The 17,405-nt window shown below is 55.0% G+C and overlaps 2 protein-coding genes across 6 annotated transcripts in view; one reads left to right on the top strand and one right to left on the bottom strand.

Moving 5' to 3' along the window:
- Positions 1 to 1,094, top strand: part of METTL7B (methyltransferase like 7B) — a 3,375-nt gene extending 2,281 nt beyond the window's left edge. The window contains exon 2 of the mRNA XM_017519424.2: positions 316 to 1,094. Within this exon, the coding sequence (XP_017374913.1) occupies positions 316 to 552 (237 nt within the window). The 3' untranslated portion in view covers positions 553 to 1,094. The remainder of the gene's footprint in view (positions 1 to 315) is intronic.
- Positions 1,059 to 17,405, bottom strand: part of ITGA7 (integrin subunit alpha 7) — a 22,223-nt gene continuing 5,876 nt past the window's right edge. The window contains exons 4-27 of one of the 5 annotated variants that reach the window (XM_037735177.1): positions 16,398 to 16,653; positions 15,815 to 15,892; positions 15,380 to 15,499; positions 14,174 to 14,381; positions 13,853 to 14,046; positions 13,292 to 13,380; positions 13,042 to 13,169; positions 12,798 to 12,893; positions 12,556 to 12,617; positions 12,241 to 12,410; positions 11,669 to 11,818; positions 10,931 to 11,046; positions 9,890 to 10,082; positions 9,728 to 9,808; positions 9,557 to 9,636; positions 9,372 to 9,446; positions 9,137 to 9,239; positions 8,250 to 8,426; positions 7,952 to 8,083; positions 5,041 to 5,154; positions 4,394 to 4,492; positions 4,179 to 4,304; positions 2,678 to 2,790; positions 1,059 to 1,771 (exon numbers count right to left, since the gene is read on the bottom strand). In XM_037735177.1, coding sequence (XP_037591105.1) covers positions 1,711 to 1,771; positions 2,678 to 2,790; positions 4,179 to 4,304; positions 4,394 to 4,492; positions 5,041 to 5,154; positions 7,952 to 8,083; positions 8,250 to 8,426; positions 9,137 to 9,239; positions 9,372 to 9,446; positions 9,557 to 9,636; positions 9,728 to 9,808; positions 9,890 to 10,082; positions 10,931 to 11,046; positions 11,669 to 11,818; positions 12,241 to 12,410; positions 12,556 to 12,617; positions 12,798 to 12,893; positions 13,042 to 13,169; positions 13,292 to 13,380; positions 13,853 to 14,046; positions 14,174 to 14,381; positions 15,380 to 15,499; positions 15,815 to 15,892; positions 16,398 to 16,653 — 3,021 coding nt within the window. In that variant the 3' untranslated portion in view covers positions 1,059 to 1,710. Of the gene's footprint in view, positions 1,772 to 2,677; positions 2,791 to 4,178; positions 4,305 to 4,393; positions 4,493 to 5,040; positions 5,155 to 7,951; positions 8,084 to 8,249; positions 8,427 to 9,136; positions 9,240 to 9,371; positions 9,447 to 9,556; positions 9,637 to 9,727; positions 9,809 to 9,889; positions 10,083 to 10,930; positions 11,047 to 11,668; positions 11,819 to 12,240; positions 12,411 to 12,555; positions 12,618 to 12,797; positions 12,894 to 13,041; positions 13,170 to 13,291; positions 13,381 to 13,852; positions 14,047 to 14,173; positions 14,382 to 15,379; positions 15,500 to 15,760; positions 15,893 to 16,397; positions 16,654 to 17,405 lie in introns of those variants that run through there. The other 4 variants (XM_037735176.1, XM_017519418.1, XM_017519419.1 and 1 more) reach the window with 4 other exon arrangements.

The raw sequence follows: 17,405 nt of genomic DNA, 5'->3' as shown, positions 1-17,405 counted from the left end.
GCTAGGCGTGGTGGCGGGTGCCTGTAATTCCAGCTACTTGGGAGACTGAGGCAGGAGAATAGGTTAACCCGGGGAGGCAGAGGTTGCAGTGAGCCAAGATTGCGCCACTGCACTCCAGCCTGGGCGACAGAGTGAGACTCCATCTCAAAAAAAGAAAAAAAGGAAAGAAAGAAAAGGTCAGGGGCACAACAGTTTGCTCCATGAACTCTCAGACCAGCAGCTCCTACTTCACCAGGAAGTTTGACAATTTGATCAGCGTGATACGTTCAAAGTCTGAACATAGCCAAGCGACACTAACTCTCTCCTCCCTTCCAGGGAGGTGTGCTCTTTTTCTGGGAGCACGTGGCGGAACCACAAGGAAGCTGGGCCCTCATGTGGCAGCAAGTTGTGGAGCCCACGTGGAAACACATTGGGGATGGCTGCTGCCTCACCAGAGAGACCTGGAAGGATCTTGAAAAGGCTGGGTTCTCCGAAGTCCAAATGGAACGACAGCCCCCTCTCTTCAAGTGGCTACCTGTTGGGCCCCACATCATGGGAAAGGCTGTAAAATAACCATTCCCAAGCCCCAAGGCACTCATTTGCTTCCTCCCCAGCCTCCAGTTAGAACAAGCCACCCACCAACCTATCTTCCACTGAGAGGGACCTAGGAGAGTGAGAGAAGCCATTCCCGTATCACCTCCTAGTCCCTCTCTCCCCAGCCTCTGCCAGGGCAATCTCTAGCTTCAATGCCTCCTTCGACAGTGAAAAAGCTGTACTTCTACCCTGACTACAGGGAGGAAACGCTTGGATCCTTAACTGCAAGTTTCTGGACTGGTCTCCCGACGTTTGCCTACCTGTCCTCTAGGACAGCTCCCTGTCCCTTTCCTTTGTTCCCGTGGTAACGCTCCCCTTGCTTTCCTCCTGAGGCTACAGGAACTGGTCACAAAAGTCATGGTGCACACATCCCTGCCAAGCCCCCCGACCCTCTCTCCCCACCACCAACTTCATCCCGAGCTGAGGGCACCAAGGAGAATCAGAGACGCTGAGGCTGAGGGAGAAAGAGTCTAAGGAGGCAGAGGTTTTGTTCTCAAATATTTTTTAATAAATAGATGAAACCACTAGACTGATGTAGCAAACTCAGGTCAGAGGAGAGGAGAAACTAGAAAAGGAGGAGCCCCTGAGTCAGTGACACAGCCTTCTCCCTGACCCTCTAGGCTAAGGCACTTCTTAGGGAGCCAGGCCCTTGGGGTCCTGTTCTACAGGGTGAATGGGGGAGGGAGGGATTAGGATCCCTTCTCCCAACCTTTGCATCAGGACACCCCTGCCCTTCTCACCTCACCCCGTGACCCTATCCCTGATTTACCTGCCCTCATCTCACAGCACTCTAAGGGGAAGCTGGGTGGAGGAGTTCTTGTGGGTGGGAGTGGTCTGTGCCCCTGAGGAAGCGGATCCTGCCAAATCTTGCTGCGACACCAGCAGCCCACTCTACCCTCTTCATTCCAAAGAGCCATCTCTGGGGAAGGGGCGGAGGGGAGCCACAAGCCAGGCTGGACACAGGAACCTAGGCGGTGCCTGGCCCTGGATGCCCATCAGGGCCCAGCTCGGGGTGCCCGTCAGCGGCCAGGATGGGGTGTGCATCCGGGGCCTCCCGCCGGGGGCTGCCCCAGTTGTTCCTAAGGATAGTGCCCGTCTTCTCCTCCTTGAACTGCTGTCGGTCTTCCCGAGGAATCTTCACTGCATGGTACTGGGGCACGGTGGCCTCGGGGTGCTTCGCCCGTTTGAAGAATCCCATCTATAAAGACATCAAGCCTGACCATGAGGAGCCCGAAGAGCTGCGGTCCCTGGAGCAGACACCTAGCGCAGCGCAGCTCCTCGCCCTCACCATCCCCACTGTGGCAGAGAGGAGACAGACTGAACAGCATCAAATGCAGTGGGCAGCGCCCACAGTGATCCCATCAGTGCTGGGTCCCTGGGTTCTCATTCACAGCAAGACAGAGACCAGGAGGGGGTCCAAGAGACAGGACCAAGGGCCTCTCCCTTGGCCCCTGAAAGAGAGGCTTGAGAGTGGAGCATTAGGACCTGACTCAAGATTTCCTCCCACTCTAGCTTCTTAAGAGACCCAATAGTGTCCCCCAAAACACAAACAAGATCTGAGGAAGAAAGTGGCTTCCTAGACCCCTGCGCCTCTGGAATGATGCCTCTCAAGCCTCATACACATGCACCCTGTGTACTTATACCTTGGGCAGCATGCCCCTTACAGCACCCCTCCCATCAATACAGTAGTCTAGCCTCACCCTAAATCAGGACTATGCTGGCCTCTACACACCAGGCTGGGATTGTGCCCCTTGCACACTCACACTCAGAGGCCCAGGACTCCTACATGCTCAGACTGCATAGCAGTTCCTTACACATTCATCTCCTCGCACACATGCCCATAGAAAAAGCATGCATGGGACCTCCCCACACTCCCACATGCTCACACTCTGTGAGCCCACCAACCCTCTGTGCATGCCTCAGGCTGTGTAGACTTACCCTTATCTCCACACCCTTCTAGTAACCTCTCACCTCACGTCACTCTCATGCAATCTCATCTTTCACCCTCAACATTCCTGGTCCCCTGAATGCTGGGAATTCTCCTTTTAGTCACACACATACATATCCACACACACATATACACATGCACACACACAACAGTTACCCCACAGTCCCTGGACCCCCAACTTCCACAGCCGAAGGCTGCACAGCCAGACAGGCCCGGTGATAGTTGGTGGGAAAAGGTGAACGCTGGCTGCTCCGATGGAAGAAGCCACACTGGGATGTCGAGGGAGAAGCAGGGCAGAGGAGGCAGAGGATGGGAAGATTGAGGAAGGATGGGAGTCCCCATCTCTGTTCTGTCTCCCTTCCATAGGAGCAGGGAGCAAGCATTCTGGGACCAGTTTTACAGAGGCATCAATCTCCCCTAAGACTGGGCAGGTTCCCAACAGCTTAGATGCCACTCCAGACCCTGGTCTACTGATGACTCACACTTGCCAAAGGGTATGCTCAGTCTGTAATTCATCCCAAGGAGCAGGTACAGGCAGGGGCAGTTCTTCAGAGCCCCAAGGACATGCATGGCTCTGAACACAGCCCCAGATGTGGCAGATGGCTCAGCATATGACCCCTGGTGATATTCGTGATGTCCTGTACTGATGTGTGCATGTGTGTATTTTTACATTGAGCCCTGGATGCCAATGTGATTCTGTATACAGCTCTGTGCATACAAGAATGCTTCCATGCAGAGCCTGGTATGTGGAAGCTCCGAGTTCCACCCTAAGGGCGGTTCCCTGGAGGCCGTTCTCCATGCTTGTCGGCCTTCTTAGCCACTGTTACCTTTCCGGTGCTCACTGCCACGTTCTAGTTAAGGCAGACCACACTTCTCTGCCTCTGTGACTTTGCCTACCATGGTCTGGCTGGACCCCACCCACCTCATCTCCTTACGCCCTAACCCTACTACCCCACCCCCTCTAAGGACTGCTTCTAGTGCCCCTCCTCAAGCCTTTTTCCCGCTAAACTCCCACTGCATTTTCTCAACTCAACGCTTTCTGCCTTCTCCTTGCCTACAGGCTCACCACTCCCACCCCACCAGACTACAGAACCCCTGAGAACGAGATCGGCATCTGATTTCTTCTTTTTTTGCTGTTTTTGGGTTTTTTTTTGGGGGGGGTTGTTTGTTTTTGGAGTTTTTTGTTTGTTTGTTTTCAGACGGAGTCTCTGTCTGTCACCCAAGCTGAAGTGCAACGGCGCCATCTCAACTTACTGCAACTCCCGCTTTCTGGTTCAATCGGTTCTCCTGCCTCAGCCTCCCCAGCAGCTGGTCTACAGGTGCATGCCACCATGCCCGGCTAATTTTGTATTTTTAGTAGAGATGAGTTTTTACCATGTTGGCCAGGCTGGTCTCAAACTCCTGATCTCAAGTGATCCACACGCCTTGGCCTCCGAAAGTGCTAGCATTACAGGCATGACTCACCACAGCCAAGCCTGCATCTGATTTATCTTTGAAACATCCAGGGGCTAATAGAGTTCCTGAGACATGCAGGGTAAGTATTCAGTGCAGATTTGCTGAAGACATGAGTGGGTAGGTGAGAGAACCACAGTACAAAAGGCTGCCCACCCGACCAGGAAGTCCGCCCCCATCAGCCCCACCATCCCCCAAGTCTCACCTTCCACAGGAGCAGCACCAGCAGTGCCAGCACCAGCAGCCCGGCAAGTACAGCCAGGAGGATAACCCACCAGGGCACTCCTTCTGCCACCACAGCCACGGGGTCCAAGTATACCATCACCGGGATCTGGGGAGCAAGGGGCCAATGGAGCAAGAGCTGGAGGGAGCAGGAAAGAAGAGAGTGCTCCCCACCCATCCCCCAGCCCTGCAGCTCACCACTGTGGAGGCATCTCGGAGCAGCAGGTTCTTTATAGAGGACTTCACTGTGATGTTGGCTCGGACAATCAGTTCCAGGGACTTCACAGCTGAGTACTCCTAAAGGAACAGGGAAGGAGACCCTTCTCCTAAATGTCCCATGACTCCCTTCCTTCCTGTTACCTCCTGAAATTATAAATGGAATGGTGCCCAATACAGAGGATGTTTCTGCCTGGTTTCAGTTAAGAGTATGCTGCATTTGGGCTGGACACAGTGGCTCACACCTGTAATCCCAGCACTTTGGGAGGTCAAGGGAGGTGGATCACTTGAGGTCAGGAGTTTGAGACCAGCCTGGCCAACATGGCAAAACCCCATTTCTATGAAAAATATAAAAATTAGCTGGGTGTAGTGGCAAATGCCTGTAATCCCAGCTACTTGGGAGGCTGAGGCAGAAGAATCTCTTGAACTCGGGAGGCAGATACTCCAGTGAGCTGAGATCGTGCCACTATTCTCCAGCCTGGGGGACAGAGCAAGACTGCCTCAAAAAAAAAAAAAAAAGATAAAAAGGATGCTGCATTTGGACAGTGAGGAGGGAGGAGGAGAAGTGAGTCCTGGAGGGGCTTTGGGGGAAGAAGAAACACAGACTGGAGCCCCAGTGGTATCCTCACCTCCAGAAAGGTGCTGTTCCAGAGACGGCCCCAGACACGCAGCACAGCCGCTCGGTCGAAGCTGTAGAGTGGGCAGCTGAACACCACACAGTTGGCCGTGCCCCGGGCGCAGTCCTGGAAATAAGGACGGACGGGGTCTAAGCCACTCAGCTCCACCCTGCTGAGCCTGCCATCTCTCCCATTTTCCTTACTTGACCTTGAACTCCCCTCCTCCAGGAGGTCTTCTCAGACTAATCTTATGGTCTGAAATAGCTGCCCACCCCAAAGCTGAGCTATTTGGCTTTGAAATGCATGGGGTGGGGGCAGCATGAAGGGGAATCTGTTGACAACACAGGCAGAGTAGCTTCCCAACTGATGCTTATGTTACCTAATGACAGTCCCATTTATTGAGCACCTACTATTGTCGGGCACTTCTCTCATTTAAGCTTCTCAACAGTCCTGCAAGGTACACGTGATTATCATCTCATTTTTCAAAGGAAGGAACTGAGGAGGCCCAAGGAAGCGAAGTGACCTGCCTCAGGTCACGCGCTAGCAAAGCTAGTGAGCAGTGGAGCAAATATTTGAACTCAGGTCCATATTCGGCAAAGCCACACCCCGGCCCTAAACCCAAACTCCTTGAAGGAGGAGGAGGCTGCCTCAGAAGCTCCTGGAGGGACAGGGGACTCAGGATCCGTTCTGTCCAGGACTGAACTAAATCCATTTGGCCCAATCACCACCTCATGACCTGTTGGCCTGAAAGTTATGTTATATTCATCGCGCCGCAATCCAGACTCAGAAGAATGGCTTTGACGGTGTCTGAATTCTTTGAGTTACCTTTCATTTTGCCACTTTTGAGCCATTCAAGAATCCTTAGCCATACTGTCTAAAAGCAAGACCTTCTGCCTCTTTTGTAAAACAATCTACTTTAGACATTATGTTAAGCAAACTAAGCCAGACTCAGAAAGACAAATACTGCATTATCTCACTTATATGTGGCATCTGAAAGTTGAACTCATAGAAGCAGAGAGTAGAATGGTTGTTACCCAGAGCCAGGGTCGGGGTGGGGACGGTTGGGGAGATGGAGGAGATGGTGGTCAAAAGGTACAAAGTTTCAGCTAGAAGGAAGAGAGATCTATTCAGGAGATCTATTGCCCAGCATGGGGACTCTAGTTAATAACAACATATTGTATTCTTGAAAATCACTAAAAGAATAGATTTTAAATGTTCTTACCGCAAAAATAAATATTCGAGGTGATGCATATGTTAATTAGCTCAATACAGCCATTCCACAGTATATACATAGTTCAAAATATCATGTTATACATGATAAATATAATTTTTGTCATTTAAATAAATAAATAAATTTTAACATTAAAACAAGACTCTATTTCAAAGTTCCCATTTAAAAAGGAGGCCTCTCAGAGGAAATCGGTCACATGGAGAAGGGAGGACTATCCATGTAACAGAACAACAGCCATGACACAGGGTCCTACCGCCCCTGGCGTTCTTTGCTTCACCTCAGGTCATGTTCCCAGGGAAGCCTCATGTCATATTCCCAGGGGAGCTGAGGGCCCAGGGTGGGGACTGCTGTAGCTGCTGACATTCCCCTGCAAAGGGTCTCCTTGGCTCTACCTGGGGTTTACCTCCACCTCCTTACAATCAGACGAAAAACCCTCCTAATCTACGTCCCCACCATGTTCTCACTGCCAGTGCCATCCTAGCAGGGAGGGGCACAGAGCAGGTGTGGATCTGCTCAGTACCTTCACCTAAACAACACTACTCTGCGAAACAAGCAGAAAAAGGGAAAGCAAAGCTGCTCAAAAGGAATAGGCTTAATGAATCATATACAATTTACTGTCGTCTTAATTATTAGAACTTTTAGAATTTATCGTTTTTGCTGAGCACATGGCTCACACCTGTAATCCGAGCATTTTGGGAGGTGGAGGGAGGAAGATCACTTAAGGTCAGGAGTTCGAGACCAGCTAGCCTGGCCAACACGGTGAAACCCCGTCTCTACTAAAAATACAAAAATTAACCGGGCATGGTGGTGCACGCCTATAGTCCCTCGGGAGTCCGGGGAAGGAGAATCACTTGAACCCGGGAGGCAGAGGTTGCAGTGAGCTGAGATCATGCCACTGCACTCCAGCGTGGGTGACAGAGTGAGACTCCGTCTCAACAACAACAAAAAATAACTTAGCGTTTTTAATATTGGAAAAATTGAGCATGTGTCCTTATACAAATTGACTTTTTTATCTTATAAGAATTCAAAAGAGGCCGGGCGCGGTGGCTCAAGCCTGTAATCCCAGCACTGTGGGAGGCCGAGGCGGGTGGATCACGAGGTCAAGAGATCGAGACCATTCTGGTCAACATGGTGAAACCCCGTCTCTACTAAAAATACAAAAAATTAGCTGGGCATGGTGGCGCGTGCCTGTAATCCCAGCGACTCAGGAGGCTGGGGCAGGAGAATTGCCTGAACCCGGGAGGCGGAGGTTGCGGTGAGCCGAGATTGCGCCATTGCACTCCAGCCTGGGTAACAAGAGCGAAACTCTGTCTCAAAAAAAAAAAAAAGAACAACAAACAGGCCTCACAGTGTGAGGATGGACTAACCCCATCCCATCGCCTATACAATATAATGCTTTATATAAACATGAGGAGAATCGACTGCCTGGCTAACTGGCTTCAGGTGGAGTGACCTGCTCTGGAGCGAGCACTTGCAGGGGCTGGGCGGGAAGGGGCTCTGCAATGTCAGCAACTGCCTCCCAGGCGCCCCCTCCCATGAGTTGTGACGGGAACCATCTGATCAACTTGCCCTGGGTGTTTGATCATCACGTATCTCAACAGGCTACCCTCCCTGGACACATAGCACCCTGGAGCTCTGTGCCCCACACCGCACACCCCCATTCTGGCTGCACCGAGTCTGGCCCGCCCTCACCAGGGTGATGTTTTTCTTCTTCTCAGCAGAGGACACTGGCCACCAGGACATGCTGGGCTCCTGCTGCTCACCAGGCTCCTGCTGCTCAGGCGGCTCCAGCTCCCGCCGCCTCCTATCCCTACTGTCCACATCCTGGACGTGGAAAGGGGGGTCCCAGTGAGTGTCCCTCCAATCACAGCAGTCCTGAGATCGAATCTCCTCCCCACCACCTTCCTCCTGGCCCATCACCACACTCACTCCCCTGGCCCCCCCATGACATCCCTCCCAACATGTAACCCCACCCCCACCTAAGCCTCACCAGGTGGAGGATGTTGGGCCTAGGAGAGCAAAGCCCTTTCTGCCCAGGCCCCTGACCGCCCTCCAGCTCCACCCGCATCGGGTACAGCAGCCACTTCCCATTGGCAATCTCATGGGGCCACATGATGTTGAGGAAGGCAGAGCCCAGGGTTTTGAGTGACTGGCCTTGGTTGGAGACCTGCGGGAAAAGGAGAGTATGAGAGGAGGGACCTCAGTTGTTTTTTTTGTTTTGTTTTGTTTTTCAATTTTTGTAGAGACAGGATCTGACTGTGTTGCCCAGGCCAGTCTCTAACTTCTGGGCTCAAACAGTCCTGCCACCTTGGCCTCCTAGAGTGGTGTGATTACAGGCATGAGCCACTGTGCCCAGCCAAGAAACTCAGTTTTCAAGGGGATCTTAAATCCACAGAGATGGAAGGAGCAAGGACTGAAAAGAAGGCCCTCTGGAAACAATTTCAACAAAGACTTGGGATCCCAGACCCCACCAGGCACCATTCTCTCCGCCTACCAAATCCAGGAAAACCTGGAAGTGTCCCTGGAAGGTGTAAGGAGAAGCTCCAGCCAAGCAAAGGCAGAGTTCTAGGAAGAGACATTAACCCCAGCCCCATGTTCCCATCCCCCAGCTGAGGCTCACAGCAGAGACGCTTTCCTGGACTCTCATGGCCTACCAGACCAGCAGGTGAGACAGCCAGATAGAACAACAAGGAAATGGTCAAGTGAGGCCCCAGCAGAAACATCCACCCACAGCCAAGGTCCAGGTGCAGGGCAGAGGCCTCAAACTCGCTAGACCAGCATGGTAAAACAGCCCCAGCCCTGGGGACATGGCTCAGCGTCTCCACTGTGCCAAGGGGCCAAGGGCGACCGTGGAGGTGCCTCACCCCTGACACTTACCGTGACCTCATACTTGACCTTGCTGCCCACATCCCGCTCAGACTGCATGGCGCTCTCACCCCTCACCACGCCAGAGAAGAAGAGTTGCTGGGGAATGGCCATCCTGGCATGGAGAGGTCAGAAGAGGGGTGAGAAGGTCTGGGGCCTGGCTGAATAAAGGCAGGGCCCTGGCCAGGGTTTGGAAGTGGAAATGCCCCCTCCCTCCAATGGAGGTGCCCTCTTGGGCCAGGCTCACCCTGCAATGGACAGTGGCAGCTCAATAAAGACACGGGCTCGTGCAGAGACTAGATGCAGCTCCTGCTCACTGATCCTGAAGAGTGGGCAGGTGCAAGAGTGGACATCAGGCACAGGCACCTCCCAAGGGTCGGATGAGGCCCATATGACTGCCCCCACCGCATCCTCTGGCCCCGCCAGGCTTACGTGGCCAACAGCAGCTTCACCTCCAGTTCCGTGGTCTCAATGCTGATCCCTGAGGTGCTAAAGATGAGGTAGAAGGTGACCTAGGCCAGGGTGAGAAGAGATTCCAGTCTGAGGTGGTCTACAGGCTTACAGAGCGGGCGCTCACACAGAGATAAGGGCAGATATGCCAACCTGGGCACCTCTCTTCATGGGGTTCCCCAGCTCACACTCAACATGGGAGGCATTCTCATTGGACAGGCAGAGTGGCTTCTCCTGGAATGGAAAGAAGGTGAGGTCAGTTTGGGTGCCTGGAGCCCCTCAAGACCCCACCCCATCCTGCCCCCAGGTCCTCACCGCAGGGTCCAGGGCCCGGACTCCTGAGTAATGCAGTGAGGAAGGAAGCATGACCAGGAGCTGGGCTTCATGGGCATCATCCCCATCAGCCTGGGGCTGGGCTGGGTCCGATGGCAGATTGGTGACCATCAGCTCCAGGCCAATGACCGGCTGCCCACTCAGTGCAAACAGGGCTGTTGTTCCGTCTGCATCCCTGGAGAGTCAGACCCCACTCCTGCTAAGTCCTGAACACCTCCCCTAACCACTGCCGCTCCCGGCCAGCTCCCCCAGCACCTGCCTTCACTCCCTGAGCCTCTCCTCCCACTCCAGGTCCCCATCACACCGGTCCAAGCCTCAAGCCTCTGTACACACGACTGGGAGTCAGGGGACCTCCGTCCTCATCTCAGTTCCAGCATTACTTTCCTTGGGCAAGTAACTTAACCTCTCTAGGCCTCAGTTCTCCATCTATAAAATGAGACTAATAATTCCTACCTCACAGAGGTCTGAAGACTAATCAATGAGATGTATGTAGACTGCATATGATTAGTGTACTGTGAAGGATTGCTATTCCTTGCCATGGGAGCCCCCACATCCCATCACTGACCCTCATCTCAGCCATTTTATTTTTTTTTTTAAGACGGAGTTTCGTTCTTCTTGCCCAGGCTGGAGTGCAATGCCACAATCTTGGCTCTCTGCAACCTCTGCGTCCCAGGCTCAAGTGATTCTCCTGCCTCAGCCTCCCAAGCAGCTGGGATTACAGCCATGCACCATCATGCCCAGCTAATTTTTATATTTTTAGTAGAGATGGGGTTACTGGATGTCTGGAACTCCTGGCCTTGGGTGATCCACCCGCCTCGGCCTCCCAAAGTGCTGGGATTACAGGCTTGAGTCACTGCGCCCGGCCCCTCAGCTCAGTCTCCTAAGTCATCGGCAGGTCCTCTTCCACCTTCTGCCCTCTCAGCTAAGTCCCTCCCTCTGACTGGTCCTTCTGAGGGGGTTTTCTCTCATTCCTTGAACTCTGGCCCACCCGCCCCTCCCTCCGCTGCTCTCTGCCCCCCTCACATGGGCAGAGGCTGGAATTCTGTGTCGCTGACCCGGGCACAGAAGCGGGCACGGACCAACTGTAGATTGCTCTGGCAGATCTTGTCTTCACCACAGCCTTGCTTCAGGAAGTGGATCTGGGGAGAGGCATTAGACAAGGGGCATTCCTAGGGGGTAAGGCAGGGGGCAAACCTGTCACCATGGCATACGGTGGGTTAGAGGATCACAGGATTAAACAACCTGTGCTCCACTCTCAGATCTGGGGTTTACTAGCCGTGTGATTCTCTCCTCTGGAGACGAGTAAAACAATGGGAGCACTACCAAGCCATGGTGGAGACTAGCTGCAAGTCAAGAGCTGGCCACACTGCCCCAGCTATGTGCGTGTAACTGAGGTTCAGATTTAGAACACAAAGAGAAGGCCAGGGCACCACTTCTGGGCCGGCCATAAAAGCCATGCAAGGGGCTTCATGTCACCTCTTCCAACTGAGTGGGATGAAAGTGACTTCAAGGGCTTGGAGGCCACATTTGAAGATGAAGGAATCCCATCAACTTGAGCCCTGGACTGAATACATGGAGCAAAGGAGCTCTGTCCCCTTGACTAGGAACACATGGTCATTTGGGCACCTAGAGATATGACGAATTACCGGAGTAGCAAAGATGAAGGAACTCTGTGAGCTATGAATGGGTGTCACTGTGGAGGGACCATGATCTTTGCCCTCCCCGCTCCTCCTCCCGGGCCAAACCAGAACCCATGCTCACCTCTGCCCGCTGGGTGCTGGGCTGATGGGCATTGAGGATGGGAGCCACTGGGGGCAGCCCCTGGCCAGGAGCCTGTCGTCGGAGCCGAGGGGTCTGCAGACTGTAGGACAAGGTCACTACAATGGCCCGAAGCTTGTCTTTGATGTTTTCCTAGGAAGAGGAAGGGCCATTCGTCGCGGGAACAATCCCCCGGCCTCAGCCCTGCTCAGTGCCCCTGCCACATGTAGGACCAATTCTGAAACTTGGAAGGAAGCTTAGGGAGATGGAGGAGAGAGTTGGAGAACTGAGCAAGGAGGAGGGAGAAAGATGGGTAGGGAAGAGGGGAAACCCGGGATTCAGGGCTTTGAGGACCAGATGTGATCATAAAAGTTGCCATCTCCTCCTCCAGGGAGTGCAGAGATGACAAGAGGGGCAGCAGGTGAGGAGGAAGTGAGCTCAGAAGACAGGTTTCCCACCTGTCTAGGTCTTAGAGAAAGGCACGTGTGTGCTCAGGAAGAAGCAGCTAAGAGGAGTCATGGAAAAGAGATGGTGCCATGACAATGACCCTCAGAAGCCAAGGGGTCAGTGTCCACCTGGAGCTGGAACATGGCGTCTCCACAGACGCGGTCATGCTGGTGCTTCAGCCACACGGTGCCCGAGGCCTGGTGCTTGGGTTCATCTGGGCTACGGCTCAGGAAGGTCACACGGGGAACCTGGCCCCGGAGCCTCCGGTCTGTGTCCCCGTCTAACACGTAATCCAGGGCTGCGGTGTGTTGGGAGAGGAGCCGCTGAGCCGGGGAGCTATTCCAGCTGACCCCATCCCCAGGGTGCTCTTCTCTCCACTTTGAAGTGAGCCCCTTCTCCGGGAAACCCAAAAGGGTGAGCCGCAGGAGGGGGTCCGCACTCACCCACAGTAGGGTTGTAGCTGCTGGGGACTGCAATGTAGCTGAAACAGACCCTTAGGTCCACACTGCGGGGGCAAAGGGTGGCTCCTGAGCCAAACGAGGCTGATGGGCCAAGGCCCCCACCCCCACCCATCTGTCACATCCTGTCACAGCCCCAACCCAGCCCCAAACTGCGAAGATAAAGGGATCAAGAGGAGGGCAGGAGAAGCTGCCAGGGTCCAGGTGCCCCCCCGATCCCGCCTCACCAGACCGAGTGGCCACCGGCACAGTTGGGCTGCTCCAGGTCGATGCTTCGAGGGGCAATAGAGACCTCATGGGAGACATGGAGGACGGGTCTGGCCCTGGGATTGGAGAGTCAAAGGCACAAGAAACATGAGAACGTGAGGCTGGGAAACACTCTTAAGCATCAGATTTGGCCCTGGGGTGGGGGTCAGGGTCACAGGGAGAGGCTCATGGCCTCAGGGAGGGAGAAGGCACTGGGGGGCTCACCTGAAGAGCACGGCGGTGTCAGCCAGGGAGCCCACCAGCAGGTCAGGGTATTGGTTCCCATCCATATCCAAGTTGCCTGACAGGGAGTAGCCGAAGCTCTTGATGCCCACAGCCTCGCCCTCCAGCACCTAGAGAACCGGCTGTCAGCCTCCCCCAGTCCCACCTCCCGCAGGCCTCTGCCTCCCCTGATGCCTCTGCTGCCCTGATTCCACCCACACACCCACTCCCTCATCCCAGCGACTCCCTTCACCTGTGAAGGTTTGGCGACTACGCCCAGGCTGCTCCCATGGTAGATGAAAACTTTCCCGTCCCCATCAAAGGGGGCACCCACTGCAATATCTGCAGGGCACAAGGAAAAGGCAGTCCCGCTGTCTGGGAGCACAGACGAGGTCCAGGCCTCAACTCTCCCCCAGTCACTCAGGTCTGTTTTCTGTTTTATTGGGAGGCTACAAAATCCCAGGCACTCTATAAACATCGTCTTCAATCCTCTTGGCCACTCCCCGCAGATATTACTAACGCAAAAAGGTTGGGCAACTTGCCAAGGTCAGAAAGCTGGGAAATGGTAAAGCTCAGACGTAAGCCCAGGGACCCTCTCTCCCTGGGTCCTCAGAAGACCACGCCCTGACCTCAGACGTAAGCCCAGGGACCCTCTCTCCCTGGGTCCTCAGAAGACCACTCCCTGACCTCAGACATAAGCCCAGGGACCCTCTCTCCCTGGGTCCTCAGAAGACCACGCCCTGACCTCTGAGGGGCTCCCCCATCCCTCCTCAGGCCCCTCCCTCCCCTGAGCCTTTCCAGTTCCCAGTCACACCTGGAAAGCCATCTTGGTTGACGTCCCCCAGGACAGCCAGGCTGATCCCGAACATGGAGTCAGGGGAGCCACAGAGTCGGAGTGGGGAGATTCCGGTCCAGTGGCCCCCCTGGTTCAAGTACACATACACAGCACCCCCCAGCTCTTCTTGGCGCTCAAAGAAGTAGGGGGCACCCACTATCAGGTCTGGCCAGCTATGGAGAGAGGGAAACATTCAGTGTGGGTCCTCTCTGGCCAGAGGAGCCAGCAGGAGGTGCCAAAGGCCACTCATACCTCCTGGACCCAGCCTCCCCCAGGTGGCACGGCCCTGCACCCACTCACCCATCACTGTTGAGGTCAGCCACAGCCAGCGAGTAGCCGAAGCCGGAGGTCAGGCGCTCCCCAGACAGCATAGCCTCGGGCACCAGGCGACTGGCGCTGTCCTTGCGCAGGATGACCACGGCACCCTTGTGGTTGGCACGGGGAGCCCCAGCCACAAAGCTCAGCTCTTCTGCACGCACCAGACCTTTCCCCGAGTCGATAGAGAAACCTGGGGGAAAGGTGACTTACCCCTGAGTCTTAACCCCAAGCCTCAGAAGCTGGGGTGTGTCACGGCTCCCCGGCCCCTGCCCCCTCCCCACAGGCTAAGAGCCGAGTCATAGTTCCCCTGGCCCTTGCCCCCTCCCCACAGGCTAAGAGCCGAGTCACAGTTCCCCTGGCCCCTGCCCCCTCCCCCAAGTTAAGAGCAGAAAGATAGGTTCCCTGCAAGTCATCAGCACCACAGCTGGCTAGTTCTTCCTCCCCACAGGGCCCGGCAGCTCCCCACACCCACTAGGCCCAGAGACAAGCTTGGCGCAAAAAGTGCAGTGAGGTCAACCTCAGGGACGGGGCAGGAGAGAGAAAGGTGATGGCTCAGAAAGCCAGGAGCCCAGGCAGGAGGCCAAGTGCAGCGGCCCCACCCTGCCCACACCCAGGGAGCTAGAGGAGAGGGCCAGTCCTTCTCAAGCCCCAGTCCCACCCAGTGCACCTCTTTCCCCCCACTGCCTCATCCTGGCAGGGAGGGGAAGTCTTCGCATGGATGAGGGGGAGACAAGGGGGATTGAAAGAGAGCCTGCTTCCCCCAAACATCTCCCAGGCCTGGTTTCCTCCTCCTCTGCAGAGGGATGCAGATGAGACAATGAGAGGGACTTACCAACAACACTAGCCCTTTCTTCAGTATGTGCCCACCATCCATCCCTCAGGAGAAGTCCCCCTAGAAGGCAGGACTGTCCTTCCCAGGATATCCTCAGCCCTGGCCCTCTCACTCCACCTGGATCTTCCTCTATGGAGACCCCTGGCTCACAGCCCCAGAGGCCATCACCCTTGGGGCCTCCTCTTCTTAGGCCTGGTCACTGGACCCAGCTCTTCTCTGCAATTTGGGCCCAATGTGTGTCTCCCTGGGTTGTGTTGGGGAGGAGGAGATTATAAGGCAGCAGAGTTCGAGTTCCCTGGGGAAGGAGGGGAGGCTGGGCCACGACCCTAGAGTCCAGGAGGTGGGAGCTTACAAACCTAAGTAGCTATTCAGGGCCAAGTCTCCGGCTGGTCCTGGGAGCCGGTCAGCAGGGTCCAAAGTTTTATACACCAGCTGGTCGGGGTCTGAGCTATCAATGTTGGTCACAAAAAGCAACCCTGTGGGGGGTGGGGGGAGACACCAGGGAGGGGACATCCAGAGAAGGGGCCACAGAGTAGCGAGACAGAGCCACAGAAAGGCCAGAAAAAGGTGAAAGAAGAAGAAGTAGAGAGAGAAAAGAGACCAGAGAGATCACAGCCAGAGAGAAAGACAGACAGGGTGAGAGACAGAAACAGACAGAAGGATGGGAGCATGGAGAGGGAGGACAAGAGAGAGGAGCAGAGGATTAGAGCGGCTCTGGGCCGGGGAGGGGTCCCTACCAAAGTAGCTGTTGGCAGGGACCGGGATGAGGCGGGGGTCCTGCTGCTTCTCACCCCCCGCCTCGTAGGGCCCGTCGTCCAGGTCTGCCAGGTCCGCTGAGCCCTGTGCACAGAGCTCCACCCTGGCTGTGCCTGCAAGGACAGTCCTGTTAGTGCCGGGGCAGGGCACAGGGAGCACCCCTCAGGCCAGACTCTGAGTTAGACAGGTACACAGGGAAGCCCCTCCTCTTCTTTCCAGCCCTCTCTCCACCCCCTCCCAAACCCAGGCTTCCTGGGGTCCCCCAGTCGTGGCATCACACTCACCAAGTGTCAGCTCAGCCAGCAGCAGCGTGCGGAGACGGGAATGGCAGTGATGAGGTGTGGGCTAGTGTGTTGGAGCATGCAGGCCCCAGCTGCAGGCCCAGTGTGCACTTGGGGCTCATGCCAGCATGTTGAGGAACCCTTGGCCATGCAAGGGAAAAGCGGTACCCCCCACATTCACGTGTGCACTAGCTCAGTGGGGTGGAAGGCATGGCAGTGCCCTGGGGCCATACAGCAGTGCACACGTGGTCATGCTTGGCCATGTGCTGTCCTCAGCCCTGTCTCTGAGGTGAGAGGAGGTTTTGGTCCCTTCTCCCCTCCCCGAGGAGTGACTCACCCTTCCAATTATAGGTTCCTGGGGCCCCAAAGAGGAGGTAGTGGCTATCAGGGGAGAAGGCGGCAGCTGTGCCCTGCTGGCAGAACCCAAATTGTTCATGGCCTTGGGGGCGCCCTTCACAGAACTTCCATTCCCCACCATCCAACTCATCCCGGATGGCCAGGTCCTGGCTTAGCACAAAGCAGCGACCAATCATATCCCGTGTCTCCAGGATCTGGTCCACTCGCTGCCGCGCCTCATATCGGTGTGCACAGGTCTGGGGGAGGAAGGAATGGGGATCGTTTCACTCTGTGGGCCAGGGACCTGCTTGAAGCCTGCTGCCGACAGTGGTTTGGCAGATACTGATACATGTGTGCTCACACACACACACACACACACACCCCTATGCCGGCACCACTCAAGCACCATTACCCTGCCAGTGTTACACAGGTCCGTGCATAACCCAGCATCCTGTCTGCACCCACTTCTTGCCCTCAAATGGGGATGTCCTCGTTCCACATTCTGCCTGGAGCCAAAAGACACTACTAAGCCACCACATAGGGTGTGTGTCTCCCCAATCATATCACAGTCCTCCAGAATGCCAAGCTTGGCCCCGTCCCGGGACCTTTGCTGTTGTTGTTGTTGTTGTTTGAGACAGAGTCTTGCTCTTGTTGCCCAGGCTGGAGTGCAACGACACGATCTCAACTCACCACAACCTCCGCCTCCCGGGCTCAAGCGATTCTCCTGCTTAGCCTTCCGAGTAGCTAGGATTACAGGTATGCGCCACCATACCCAGTTAATTTTTTGTACTTTTAGTAGAGACGAAGTTTCTCCATGTTGGTCAGGCTGGTCTTGAACTCCTGACCTCAGGTGATCCGCCCACCTCAGCCTTTTAAAGTGCTGGGACTACAGGCATGAGCCACCGCGCCCGGCATCCCTGGACATTTGTGTCACCACCTCATCTGCAAAGAATTTCCTTTCCTCTTCACTCTCCAAGTATTACTTTTTTTTTTTTTTTTTTTTTTTTTT

This window comes from Cebus imitator, unplaced genomic scaffold (assembly GCF_001604975.1).
Source record: "Cebus imitator isolate Cc_AM_T3 unplaced genomic scaffold, Cebus_imitator-1.0 Scaffold741, whole genome shotgun sequence".
In the NCBI taxonomy this organism is placed as follows: domain Eukaryota; kingdom Metazoa; phylum Chordata; class Mammalia; order Primates; family Cebidae; genus Cebus; species Cebus imitator.
Note: the sequence above shows the minus strand (reverse complement) of the source record. Positions and strands in the feature narration are given on the sequence as shown.